The sequence below is a fragment of the Martes martes genome, assembly GCF_963455335.1.
Source record: "Martes martes genome assembly, chromosome: 8".
Taxonomy (NCBI): domain Eukaryota; kingdom Metazoa; phylum Chordata; class Mammalia; order Carnivora; family Mustelidae; genus Martes; species Martes martes.
The window spans coordinates 51,739,909-51,753,658 of record NC_137895.1 but is presented as its reverse complement, the minus strand read 5'-3'; the positions used below and the strand labels follow the sequence as shown (position 1 = coordinate 51,753,658).

At 39.9% G+C, this 13,750-nt stretch overlaps 2 protein-coding genes across 6 annotated transcripts in view; both read left to right on the top strand.

The window, feature by feature from the left end:
- The window catches only part of XPOT (exportin for tRNA), a 45,352-nt gene extending 36,609 nt beyond the window's left edge, over positions 1-8,743 (top strand). For all 3 annotated transcript variants that reach the window (XM_080809932.1, XM_080809934.1, XM_080809933.1), the window contains 3 exons: positions 1,887-1,958; positions 4,420-4,476; positions 8,135-8,743. In XM_080809932.1, the coding sequence (XP_080666058.1) occupies positions 1,887-1,958; positions 4,420-4,476; positions 8,135-8,161 (156 nt within the window). In that variant the 3' untranslated portion in view covers positions 8,162-8,743. The remainder of the gene's footprint in view (positions 1-1,886; positions 1,959-4,419; positions 4,477-8,134) is intronic.
- A 3,247-nt stretch (positions 8,744-11,990) lies between these two features.
- The window catches only part of TBK1 (TANK binding kinase 1), a 45,107-nt gene continuing 43,347 nt past the window's right edge, over positions 11,991-13,750 (top strand). For all 3 annotated transcript variants that reach the window (XM_080812507.1, XM_080812506.1, XM_080812505.1), the window contains exon 1: positions 11,991-12,271. The gene's annotated coding sequence lies outside the window, so the exon portion shown is untranslated. The remainder of the gene's footprint in view (positions 12,272-13,750) is intronic.

Sequence of the window (13,750 nt, the reverse complement as noted above, 5' to 3'; positions counted from 1 at the left end):
TCCCACGACGCCGGGATCATGACCTGAGCCGAAGGCAGCTGCCCAACCAACTGAGCCACCCAGGCGTCCCTCGTTTGTTTTTTGTTTTTTTTTTTAAAGATTTTATTTATTTATTTGTCAGAGAGAGAGCACATAAGCAGGCAGAGGCAGAGAGAGAACCAGGCTCCCTGCTGAGCAAGGAGCCTGATGCGGGACTCGATCCTAGGACCCTGGAATCATGACCTGAACCCAAGGCAGCGGCTTAACCAGCTGAGCCACCCAGGCGTCCCTTGGTTTCGTTTTTTGATAGGCTTTAGGACACATGTAGATTCATTGGACTGACAGGAGGAGGAGCTGTCATTCTGGGCAAAGTTAAGCAGGTATATGAAGACAGAGCAGACATTGCCTTGTAGATTTGATAGGAAATAATAGAATTATCCTGTTTAGCTAAAATAGGGAGGTAAAAGTCATAGTTAAGAAGTAAAATAGGACTAGGTGGTAAAAAGCCTTGTGTCATATATGAAAAGTTGGGAAGTCAGTGGGCACTAGGGTTATAACTGAGGATAGCTTGAAGCAGATTCAGAGAGCAGTTTGGAATATGGGTCTGAAGCAGTTAGAACTAAATACTGATTTTGGAGTCAACAGTGTATAGTCAGTGCAAAGTGGTAGGAATGAATGAGACTGTCTAAGACCAGAATAGAAAAAACCCTGGCTAAAGCAAGAGTTAAGAGAAAGCTAGAAGTATAACCAGAGGTATGAATGCTAGGAGAAAAGAGTCATAAGAGAGGATGCTAGAAAGTCGAGGGGGGCACCTGGCTAGCTTAGTTGGTGAAGCATGTAGCTCTTAATCATGAGATTGTGAGTTTGAGCCTCATGTTGGGTGTAGAGATTATTTAAAAATAAAATCCTTTAAAAAAGGAAAATCAAGGATGAAGAATGAATAGAAATAGTGAGAATGATATTTGTAATTCCAAAATATTTGTCTGGTTTTTGGAAGCTCTAATTTAGACACACAGAATTGAATCAAACAGAATATTCTGTTTGAAAATGTTTCCCTTGGTTCTATTTTCTCATTTATTCATTTGACTGATTTTCTCTTGAGGTACACATTTACTTTTCCTGATTTAAAAAAACAACAACACTCCATTTTTAAGTGAGAACAGTGGGGTTATATGAGGTGATGGGCAATGCATGGGCACTAAATATAGGAGTGTACACTGAAGAAAAAGATGAAAGGCACCTGGCTGGCTCAGTCGGTAGAACATGCAACTCTTGATCTTGGGGTTGTGAGTTCAAGCCCCACAGTGGCTATAGGGCTTACTTTAAAAAAGAGAGAAAGGGCGGGGGGGTGGGGAAATAACTTGTATTTTGCAGTGAAATGCAGCAAAAAAAAAAAAAAGAATATAGATATAATGCTAAGTAATGTTAACATGCAGTGAATGCTAAGCACTATTCTGAAAGCTTTATATTTCTTAACTCATCCACTCCTCACAATAACTCCATTTTTCGGATGGGGAAACTGAGACTCAGGTTAAGTAACCTCAAGTTACCAGAAATTTTGCAGAGTCAAGCCTCAAACCAAAGCAGTCTGACTCCAGACTATATTCTTCTTTTGTAAGATTTTATTTATTTGTTTGACAGCACGAGCAGGGGGAGCGGCAGAAGGAGAGGGCGAAGCAGGCCCCTTCTGAGCAGGAAGCCCAGTGGAGGGCTCCATCCCAGGATCCCAGGATCATGACCCAAGTCAAAGGCAGACACTTAATCCACTGAGCCACCCAGGCACCCCCAGACTATATTCTTAATCACAATACCATACTGTTTTTGACATATACATGTATCATTCTAACTTCTTTTTATGCATCATTAATATCAAGATAATTCAGTTATAATTATCTTTTGGTTTTCAGGGCCCAGAATGTGTTCAGTATCTTCAACAAGAATATCTGCCTTCCTTGCAAGTAGCTCCAGAAATAATTCAGGTAAGAGCTATCAGAGCAGACATGCCTCTTAATTCAATTAAAGAAATAAGACTATGTAGTTCAACCTAAATATTGATTCAAGAAAGTTAAACTGCGGGGCACCTGGGTGGCTCAGTAGATTGAGCCTCTGCCTTCAGCTCAGGTCATAGTCTCGGGGTCCTGGGACCAAGCCCTGCATTGGGCTCTCTGCTCAGCAGGGAGCTTGCCTCCCCCTCTCTCTGCCTGCCTCTCTGCCTACTTGTGCTCTCTCTCTCTGTCAAATGGATAAATAAAACCTTAAAAAAAAAATTTTTTTTTTTAAAGAAAGTTAAACTGCATTCAGCTTGATGTTTCACTATTTACAGGATCACAGAGTTCAGACTTCAGGGGTACATGAAATTGAATGGGAGAAAATTATGTTTTTATTTTTACTAACCTTTAACCAAAAGTTTAATTTCCTACCATTGTGTAGGTGACAAATTACAAATCACAGTAGCATTCACATTGCCTTTGACTTTGTCACTGGTAGAAATCACAGCTGTTTTTGTGTCACATTAGTTGTTCTAGGAATCTCAGAATACTATTTATACTTCAGTATATTGAAATTACGAGTTCTGAAGATACACCACTAGACCTTGCTTTCCGAGTCAGTCAGTAATCGTATTATTCCAGCACATATCAAAAAATTTTTAATAACCATTTTGATAACCAAAGTTTCTTTTTTAATCCCATATATTGTAAATTATAAATTTTAAAAAGCATTCTATAAAGAGTCCAGTAGGCTCCTCAGATTGCCAAAGGGCACTACAACACACAAACCTATTGTGAAGATTTGTGGTAGGTAGTTTATTTTACATATGTGAAGCTTATCAGTGCTTACTTTCTAAAACTGAAACTATACTGTGAAGTATCTGGAAACCAATCTTACATTTTTACACTATTGCAGAGTAATTTTTTTAATGGCATTTGGTGATTTTCTTGGCATATAGTTACCTAGACTTGTCCAACAGCACATAGATCTAATTGAGGTATCAAAGTTTTGATTACAAATCTCTTCATCAGATTCTAAGAATTGTTTCTTCACCAACAGTGTTTTTAAAAAGTTTTTATGCTATTTTATGAAAGACAGTGAAAAAATTGAATGAAAAATAGGATAGATCTTGCATAAGATTGATCATAAAACTCATTTTTAATGAATTTATGATCTATTTCATGACATACCATCTTTGAAGGTATTAATGAATTTTCTCAGCTATTATTTGTTACATAAGGAAGATAATATTTTAATGAAAGCAATAAATTGCTACTCAATGATCTTAATGCCAATCAAAAATAGAAATACACTAGATTGTTAAGTAAAGCAAAATTATATTTCTGTCTAATCTGATGATAAAAAATAAGCATCCCCAGTTTTCCTTTTTTCGTATGCCTTCTGACAACACTGTTAGCAGAATTCTTTTAGAGAGACTTAACCTCTTTTTCTTTTGGTCAAGCCCTGCTCAGTTACCACCCTTACTAGGTGAGAACAGTCAGAGCAATGTAGTTTTTGTTCCGTTTTTCCTTCTCAGGCATGAGTCAACCTTGTTTAGGAGAGCCATGCTCTCAAAAGTGAAAGCAACCTATATCTGACAAGTATTACATTTGAAAATGCCATAGAACCTTTTTTGGTGAGGAGCTGTTCTAGTTGACTTTGATAAGTTATCATACTACTACTACTACTACTACTACTGTAGATTTAAAGCAACTTAAATGCCTTTTGACAGATGAATGGGTAAGTAAAATGTATTATATACATACAATGGAATATTATTCAGCCTTAAAAGACATGCTCTCACGTGCTACAATATGAATGAACATTGAGGACATTATGCTAAATGAAATAAGCCAGTCACGGAAAGAGAAATATTGTGTAATTCCACCTAAATGGAATATCTAAAGTAGTCCAACCCTTAGGAACAGAAAGTAGAATGGTGGTGGCCAGGGGTTTGCAGTGGGGGGGCGGGGGGCGGGAATTGATGGTCAATGGGTATAGTTTCAGTTTTACAAGGTGAAAAGTTCCAGAGGTCTGTTGCACAACACTATGTATGTAGTTAATACTAGTGTACTATACATACAAAAACAGTGGTTAAGGGACACCTGGGTGGCTTAGTGGGTTAAGCCTCTGCCTTCAGCTCAGGTCACGATCTCAGGATCCTGGGATCGAGCCCCACATCTGGCTTTCTGCTCAGGAGGGAGCCCGCTTCCCCCCCTCTCTGCCTGCCTTTCTGCCTATGTGTGATTTCTCTCTCTGTGTCAAATAAATAAATAAATAAATAAATAATTTGTTTTAAATCCTTAAAAAAAAAAACAGTGATTAAGATGTTCAGTTACATGTTTTGTTTTGTTTTTTTAAACACAATTCAAAAAAGAAAACTGGATTTGAATTACAGTGAATTTAATACAATTAGATTCATTCTCTTTCTCTCCTATCTCGGCCCCTCAGGAGTTTTGTCAAGCGCTTCAACAGCCTGATGCTAAAGTTTTTAAAAATTACTTAAAGGTAGGTATTTGGAAAACATAGATATCTTCATACCATCAGGTAATATTTTAGAGAGGAGAGAGAATACGTATTACAGGATACTGTGTCATACTGTGGCCTTACCAATCATTACTTATTTGGGGATGTCTTCTAAAACCTGCTTATAAAAATCTGTAGTTTTAAATGTTATACATTAGAGTTTTCTATAAAGCCCCTTTCAACTGAGTTCTTAGAAGAGATCATAAAAAGTGAGGTAAGCAGACTGTGTACATGCTTGAACATACTATGAAAATGCCAGTCAATTTCCTTTTACAGTTTGTAATGTAATTAAGTAGGAGGTACAGAATTGAGACAGCAAGTAATGTTTACGAACACGTGCCTAGGGTGCCTGGGTGGCTCAGTCATTGAACATCTGCCTTCCGCTCAGGTCATGATGCCAGGGTCCTGGGATAGAACCCCGCATCGGGCTCTCTGCTCAGCAGGGATCCTGCTTCCCCCTCTCTCTCTACCTGCCTCTCTGCTTACCTGTGATCTCTCTCTCTGTGTCAAATAAATAAATAAAATCTTTTAAAAAAAAGAGAGAGAGGACATGTGCCCATATTGAGTTGAAAGAAAGAAACTAAAAATACAAAAACAGAAGTATGAGTTACTTGGTTATATCCTGTTTTTGAAACTTCTGAATTGTAAAACGGACAGAAAGAATCCTCAGATTGAGCAGTCAAGGCTTTTTTACATTCATAAATTGAACAGATTTTTTATTTTAAATATTTATTTGAGAGAGGACATGGGAGAGGAGCAGAGCGGGAGGGTAAAGGAAGGTAAAGGAAGGGAAAGAATCTTCAGCAGACTGCACTCAGCATGGAGCCTGATCCAGACTTGATCTCACAACCCTGAGCCAAAACCAAGAGTTGGATGCTTAACCAACTGAGCTACCCAGGCGCCCCATAAATTGAGTGAATTTAAAAAAAAAAAAAAACTCTCCGGGTTGGGGTGCCTGGGTGGCTCAGTCGGTTGAGGGTGTGCACCTCAATGCGGGGCATTTGGTGCAGGCTGGGATCAAGCCCCACATTGGGCTCCCTGCTCAGCTGAGAGCCTCCTTCTCCATCTCCCTCTGCCTGCCGCTCTGCCTACTTGTGCTCTCTGTCAAATAAATAAGTAAAATCAATCAATCAGTAAATAAATAAAATAAAACCTCTCTAGGTATTCAAATTTACAATTTAAATCCGTGAGGCAGAACTGTCTTGCTCTCACCTGGGTAGTCATTCATTACTCCATGATGGCTTTTTATGTAACAGGTACTGTTGCAAATAACTCTAACTGCTGCAAATAACTGTATGAGTTACTTTCCTTGCCAATAAAGAGCTCATGTTTTAGAAATAAAATTGCAGTGTGACAAGATGAAGAACTGTTTTTTGTTTGTATTACCCTCATTCAACAAATTTGAGGACAAAACACTATGCTAAATATATTGGAAGCAGGTGACTTAATGAATAGCCACCTGGTTCTTTTGTCTAAGGCACTCTGTAACATTGATAAGTCAGGGCCTTTGCTGAGGAAGTAAGTGTGTGTTGTCCTTAACTTTGCTTCTGTAACATCTGTCCTTGTCCATTTTTTCCCTGGTAGTAGTTTGTCAGCTTAAACTGATAGGAGTTTGTGAGAAGAAGATTAGAAGTTACTGTTTAAGATTGGGGACCCTCCACACTGCCATTTCCCTATAAAAGCAAAGTGCGTGTGGAGGTGACGTCTGTTATGTAACTGATCCAGCTGGTGAAAGGACTCACAAAAATTGCAACTTTCTATTAAAGGGATCTGTAACAGCCGATCCAGGTACAATGTTGCAGGCTTGTACTCCAAACATAGTAATTCATCCAGCTGCATTTATAAAGTCTTCCTCCCAAGCCCAACTTTTTTTTCAGTGGGAACATTATCTCCAGGATAGCACTATTCTTGTTTTTGGGAAAGTGAAGTTCCATCTTTGTGCCTACTCTCTTTAGATGTGATCGATCCTTAGATCTTGCGGATTCTCTCCTTCTCACTCTGAATTTGCTCTGTCTCCACTGCTGCTGCTCTGGTGTGGAGTTGGGTTCTCTCGTGCCGATATCCCTTCCCTGTAGCCAAGCTCAGCTGTTGGAAAACCCTGAATAGTCCTCTAAAATTCATTCCCCTTATACTCTTCATAAACCTATATCGTTGATTAAAAATAAACTCATGTTTCTTAGTTTGACATTCAGGGTTTTTTGTTGTTATAGTTGTTGTTGTTTCCTATTTCTGGTATTAGAGCACCTTTCTGATTTCTCTTGTTGGAATGGTCTTTGCTGTTCATGCTGTTCTTCAAAAATTCTGCCTTATTAGCAACCCTCCCCCTTTATGAATTCTACCCATTCTTTAGGCTTGCCTCAAGCATGGCCTCTTTGTGAGGCTTTGTTTTGCTCATGTAGTGATCATTCCTCTCTTCACTTAGTCAACAGATTATTTGTTAAGGGAATGCGTGATCTGCTAGATGCTAAGGATACAATGATGAATACAGTCCTTCGTGAGTTTACAGCCAGTAGTCTTTCTAGTGCTCACTTAACATATACCTAACTATGTGGGCTCCTGGCTGGCTTACTGTCAGGATCATGATTTCGTGCCCCACATTGGGTGCAGAGATTACTTAAAAATAAAATCTGTATTTGAAAAAAAACAAAAAACATGTACCTAACTATGGAAGGTAGTATGTAATATTGGACCGGTCACCAGCACAACCTCTAGCCTATTCATTCATACTGTCAAATGTTGAATTGCAAGTTTGTTTTTTTTTAAAGATTCTATTTATTTATTTGACAGAGATCACAAGTAGGCAGAGAGGAAGGCAGAGAGAGAGGAGGAAGCAGGCTCCCCACGGAACAGAGAGCCCGATGTGGGGCTCGATCCCAGGACCCTGGGATCATGACCCGAGCTGAAGGCAGAGGCTTTAACCCACTGAGCCACTCAGGCACCTGAAAGTATTTTTTTATAATCAAATAAATAGGGGCATCTGGATGGCTCAGTGGGTTAAAGCCTCTGCCTTCAGCTTGAGTCATGATCCCGGGGTCCTGGGATAGAGCCCTGCATTGGGCTCTCTGCTCAGCAGGGGAGCCTGCTTCCACCTCTCTCTCTGCCTGCCTCTGCCTACTTGTGATCTCTGTCAAATGAATTTAAAAAAAAAAATCTTTATAATCAAATAAATAGTAAATTCCTTAGGGGATAACAGCTGCTATCTTTAGCTTTGGTTTGTTTATTTCTTTCTCAAAATTTAATTGGCCTGTATTAGCTATGACTGTGTGCCAATCAGCAAAAGGTATAAAGAGCATGTTTTCCTCTGACCACTTGAGTTCTCACATTAGCGTTAATAACCATATTTTTACTAGTTTCCCAACTAATGTCAACATAAGTTATCTCGAGATTTGATCAAATTGTCCAGAAAAGGAAGTTCTTGTACCGTGTGTGGATTTTTTTTTTTAATTATCATATAATGTGTTATTTGCTGCAGGGGTACAGGTCTGTGCCATGTGTGGATTTATGCAGTATGTGAAATGTTCTAAATACTGATTTTATTTTGCAAAAGAATGATTAGCACTTACTGACTTGGAGCCATTCTTCAGGTAAAAGGCGACATCTTCTGACATCAGTACTAATTGTACTAATATTTTATTTACAGGTATTCTTCCAGAGAGCAAAGCCCTAAGGACTGGATCTCCCTGTGCCTACTTTATGATCAGGAATTCCAGTTGATTTATAAGGAAGCAGTTTTGTGTGCCATTCACACTGGTCTTTTTAACATTGCTTTAAGCTTATTGCAGTATATGTATTGGGATTTCTCTGTAAAATGGGTGTAATTTTCTCTGAATATAGGTATGTGACAACAAGAGAAGTTGCTTGCATGCCAGTTCAAATTTGTTCCTTATAAAAATGCTGTTAAAAGATACAGCACGGTTATTCTAGTACCTTTTTTTTTTTTTACTTGAAACGTTAAATCCTTTATAAAGACCATAGCAGGAAAACTGTGTACTTTTTTTTCAATTGCTAAATATAAAATGTTTGAAAATTTTAATTTTCTTTTATGTGTGCTGTCTCAAAATATGGGGGGAATATAACAAATCAAAACTAATTTTTCGTAGATAGCCATTACATTTCTTTAAACTATTTCGATGCCAATGTGGGTTCTACAGAAGAGAATGGTTTCATAAATTAACTGATTTAAGAGTAGGTACCAGTGTTATACACTTTTTATAAAAAAATAAAAATAAATTTTACGTAGTGAAATCTACCAAGTCTTTTTTGGCATTATTATAAGTACTTTAGTTTTATTTTCTCATCTCTTTCTGATTTCTCATTTAAAGAATTGCACATAGAAGCTTATAGATGATTATCTATGCTCCCAAAAGGTTACATGGAGCTTAATTCTCTCAGATTCTTTTTAAAATGCTTTAAAAAGCCTATTTCAATCTATTGCTAGAATTTAAAATCCAATTTTCCCCTCTTTTATTGGATTTACTTGGGACACTGTACCTATGCGTTAATGATGCTTACAAGTAGGTGCCCATTTAGTTAACGAGAAGTACTTCTTCCCGTTTTTATTCGTGATCCTGCAAGAAAGCAAGAGGAAAATAATAGTAAGTAGTATTAGGAAATTAAGAGAGGAGGGATAAACTGAGCAGCAGAATTAAATTACTACAATCATTGGGGAGGGTATGTGTTGTAATGAGCCCTGGATATTATAAGACTGATGAATCACAGACCTGTATTCCTGAAACAAATAATATATTATATGTTAACTGAATTCAAAGAAAGAACGATTACTACAGTCATTTAAATTTAAATTTTACAAGCTCAAGATTTTAGGTGAGGGTTGGCTTTTTTTTTTAACCTTTGGCCCATGTGGTTCCCCTCCCTGAAGTTTTCATGATGACTTCAGTGGTCTATAAACTCCCTAAAACTATTCTAAATTATATACATAAATCTTTCTTGGCGTTAATTGCAGTAGTGATTTTAAACATTTTCCTTACATTGTAGAATAAAAGTACTAAACTAAATTAACTGTTAAACTAAATAAACTTTAAAAAAAAAAGATGGATGAAATGTGTATTATACTTAAATAAAAATGTTTTTAAGAATAGGTAAGTGAGGGGGACCTAGCTGGCTCAGTTGGGTAAAGCATAGGACTCTTGATCTCAGGGTCATGAGTTTAAGCCCCATCTTGGGCAAAGAGCCTACTTTGGTTTTTTTTGTTGTTTTTTTAAGATTTTATTTATCCAAAAGAGCGCATGAGCAGGGGGAGGGGCAGCAGGAGAGGACAAGCAGACCCTGCTGAGTGCTAGCCTGATACGGGGCCAGATCCCAGAACCCTGAGATCATGACCTGAGCCACCCAGGCACCCCCATAGAACTTACTTTTAAAAAATAAATTCTCTCTTAAAAAAAGAAAAAAAATGGGATACCTGGGTGGTTCAGTAAGTTAAGCATCCTACTCTTGATTTCAGCTCATGTTATGATCTCAGGGTCATGGGATCAAGTCCCACGTCAGGCTCTGTACTAAGTGTGGAGCCTGCTTAAGATTCTTTCTCCCTCTCCCTCACCCTCCACCCCCACTCGCTCACAAGTGCTCTCTCTCACTAAATAAATTAAAATGGGTATGTGAAAGCTTGAGTGTTCCATTGATAAGCTTTCTTGGACTGTAAGAAAGATCATGGCATCTAGTGCAATAGCACTAATTTTTCAAAGTACACTAACAAGTCAGCATAGTGCTTAAGAGCTAAGGCAGGTTGCAGATTTAAGTAGGTTCAAATAACAGTTCTACTAGTCACTGGTTTTAAAAAGTTTAAGTAATTTAAATAACTTCTCCATATACATTTCCACATCTGTAAAATGGGGGAGATAATGGTAGCTACCTCACAACCAAGAATTTAAGTATGAATATCTTCTTACACTACCTACGCACGAAGGTAGTATTAGCTATGATCGCTGTACTATTAGTTCCATATATGTAAAGATGACACCTCCTTTTTCCCTGTTTAAAGCCCTTCAAAAGATTGTGTATGTTCAGGATCAAGAGAAAACAAAACATGGAAATTAAGAGTCTGCAGTAGAAAATAAACTTCATGTTCTATATTCATGTATAATACCCATCTTTCCCTGAAGTTACCCAGAGCACTTTTTTTTAGGGAGTACCATAGCAATTAGGAAATTCTGCTTCCTCATGAATTACTTACTTGTATTTAGTTTCCAAAAATAAGCCCCCAAATAATTGTCACAAGAGTGAATCTCATCTCTTGAAAGGTGAGGTCACTAAGGCAAAGATGGATTTGTGTGGCTTGACTATGGAACAGCAAGGGTTTTAAGATGCCTGGTCTAGTTATGTGCCTAACAGTTTATTTAAAGTCTTAAATGTTAACGTTAATTGGTTCACAAACAGCTCTACCTTTAAGAAAATACCTGTGGTATTTCAGTGATAAATAATTTGGTAAATATTTGAATCAAGGCCTTTGGCTCAGCTAATTACATTTTCTCCCATAAAACTTTTGAGCTGTAGGTCTTACTGTTGTAAGGAACCTGGACAGGTCCCCTTCTTGGTGTTAGATACAGAACTGAAATTGGTTGGAATTGTAAGCAGTAAATAGATTTGTTGTTAGAATGATTCCATCTAACATTGGTTAATTAAATGGTTCATTTTAACATTGTTTAAAAGTCTAATAAAGTAACTTCCTTTGTAACAACGCATTACTGTGGACTTTTGTTATCTCCATTGTGCAAGGAACATAACAGACTTATGTTATGGGGCGGGGGAACGTGCTTAGAGTCAGTATTTGGTGGGGAGAGTTGGGACTGCAAACCCGGATGTGTTCCATTCAAAAGCCCCTGGTTTCCTATTTCATTCCTGGTTGCTGTAGTTCTCAATTGGGAAGAATTCTTCCTCGTCAGTCTTTTAAGTTTAGCCCTGAAACAGCCGGAGTGTCTCTGACCTCTCCCTATGTTGAGAAAGGCTGCAGTGCAGTCAGTGGGCAGAAGGGATCACTATAGGGAAGAGCTGCTTGAGATCCTGGAGGCACGAGTATTCAGGACCTGATTTCAGTCAAGTTCTCCAATACTGCCATTTTCCAAATACCGTGTAAAGAGGGAGTTAAGACAACTTTCATTCCTGACTTCCTCACTCAACGCCAAAAAAAAAAAAAAAGGTAAATAAGTAATTAAATGAGCTTATTTATATTAAGAATTTCACGTCTGGATTACTCTGAGGCGATCATGGGACTCCCCTGCAGCCAACACAGCCTTTAAAACACTTTCAGATCTATCCGTCCAGACTTAATGTTACTCCCCAGGGACAGCTTCGCACGTGTCCAGCATTCTGCACACCTGTGACTATTAGAATGTTTGCAATCAGTTCAATGTCTGTCTTCCCCACTGTCACCGCACGTCGCGCTCTGTCGGTGGCTCTCGAGGACGGGGCGGGATTTGCAGTTCTGGGAAACCGAAACTGCTCACTGCGCAGGGCTACCTAGCTTCACCCTTAGGGTGAGGGAGGGGCAGGCAGAGGGTGTGGACCAGTTCCGACTCCAGGCAACCCCCCAGTCTCCCCGCCCCTCTCTACGAAGAACGTGGAAACCAGCAACCCCACCAGCCCTGGCTGCAGGGTAGGCAGCGGAGGCCGAGGCCCGTCCGGCGGAGGTGCGCACGCGCACCGGCGCGCGCCGGCCGTCGGTCACGTGGCCCCCGGCCAGGGCTCGCGAAGCCGGAAGTGTCCCGAGGCTCACGGAGGCCGCGGGAGCCCACTGGAGGTGGTGCGACGGAGACCGGGCGCGGTAAGTGGGGCGGCGCGGGCAGAGGGGCCGAGCCGCGCGGGGCACGGGCAGGGAGGCCCTCAGGGGCCGGCGCGGAGCGCTCCCGCCCCCTGTGGGAAATTGGGTTGCTGAGTCAGAGCGGGGGCGGGGCGGGCGACCCGGGAAGCCCAGCACGACCGGAGGCCGAACCCTGCCGGGACCTTGGCTGGGTGGACGCCTCCTCCCCGGGTGTTAGGTGCGTCCGAAACCCGGTAGAATGGTCGTGCGGGCCCGGTCCCTTCCACCTCTACTTCTCGCCCCCCTGGGCGGCCCTCTGACCGGGGCCCTCCCGGGTCAGCGTTCAGCGACGTTGGGCACGAAGAAAGAGGTGGTGCTCATTACCGGGTATGGGCCCTGGCCGCCCCGGAGAGAGGGATTCCCCCTTTTTTTTAAAGAGTTTGACAGCTTTCTACCCCTTTCTGAGCGTTGACACGAACAGCAGTGTTCAAATGGTTTGATTTTACAGATGATTCAAGAGACGTTTCGTTAGGGTTTTGGTGATGGTAACGGCGGGGATTGACTAACCGGAAGCTGGAAGCAGAGGACGTCTATTAGTATACACACATATAATGTGAATTCCCAAACATTTCCTTTGGGAAATTGCTTACGGGTTTATCTTCCTGTCCGTTTCCCAGGTATTTTCAGTAGATGGCTTCAAAACAAGGTCTACCCGTTAACTGTCCAGTGCATAACCAAAGACCCACTTTTTTCACTCTAGAACGCTGAATTATTAACATAGTGGTAGAGTTTGGAAATCCTTGAACTTTGTCCCGATGCCTGTCATCAAACTTGTTTTCATCCATAGACAAATGGTAACTTTCGTTTTGGACAGTATGAGGAAGTAGGCTTAAGGCAGGCACTAGTAACATACTTGTTGAGTGCCTGCCTATCATGTATCAAAATTTGGGGAAGATTTAAAAAGCAAACACCTTGTGGATGCGCTGAGTCATGTTTTAGCATGCTGTTATTGTGGGTTTATTGGAAGATAGTTTCAAAAGACATTTCCCCTCATCATTGTGAAACTAGTCTTAAATCTTCATATAGAGAGCAGATATCTTAGCTGATAAAAGTGCTTATATATTATTCACTAGGTACGTGTGGGTACCTGACTACACTGTTTTACATTTACAGTTATCTCAGCACAGTTACAGTAATTAGGGAAGATTTTTCATTATTGAAAAATATTTGAAAATACTGAAAAGATAGTTGATACTATTAACCTCAGCTGACAGATGTGTATTCCTTGTGAAAAGTGCTTCTTATTTTTATTGCTTATTTCCAATAAGTTGCTGTTTAGATAACATTCCTTATCTAAATTAGATGGATGGTAAAGATTATGTATCTTAATATATAAGATTATTGAAAATGGACCGTTCTTTATGTTTCTAATCCTTCTTGGAATATTGGTAGTCATTAATTCATCACTGAATACCTAGTCTGTTCTAGTGGACTACAAAGGGA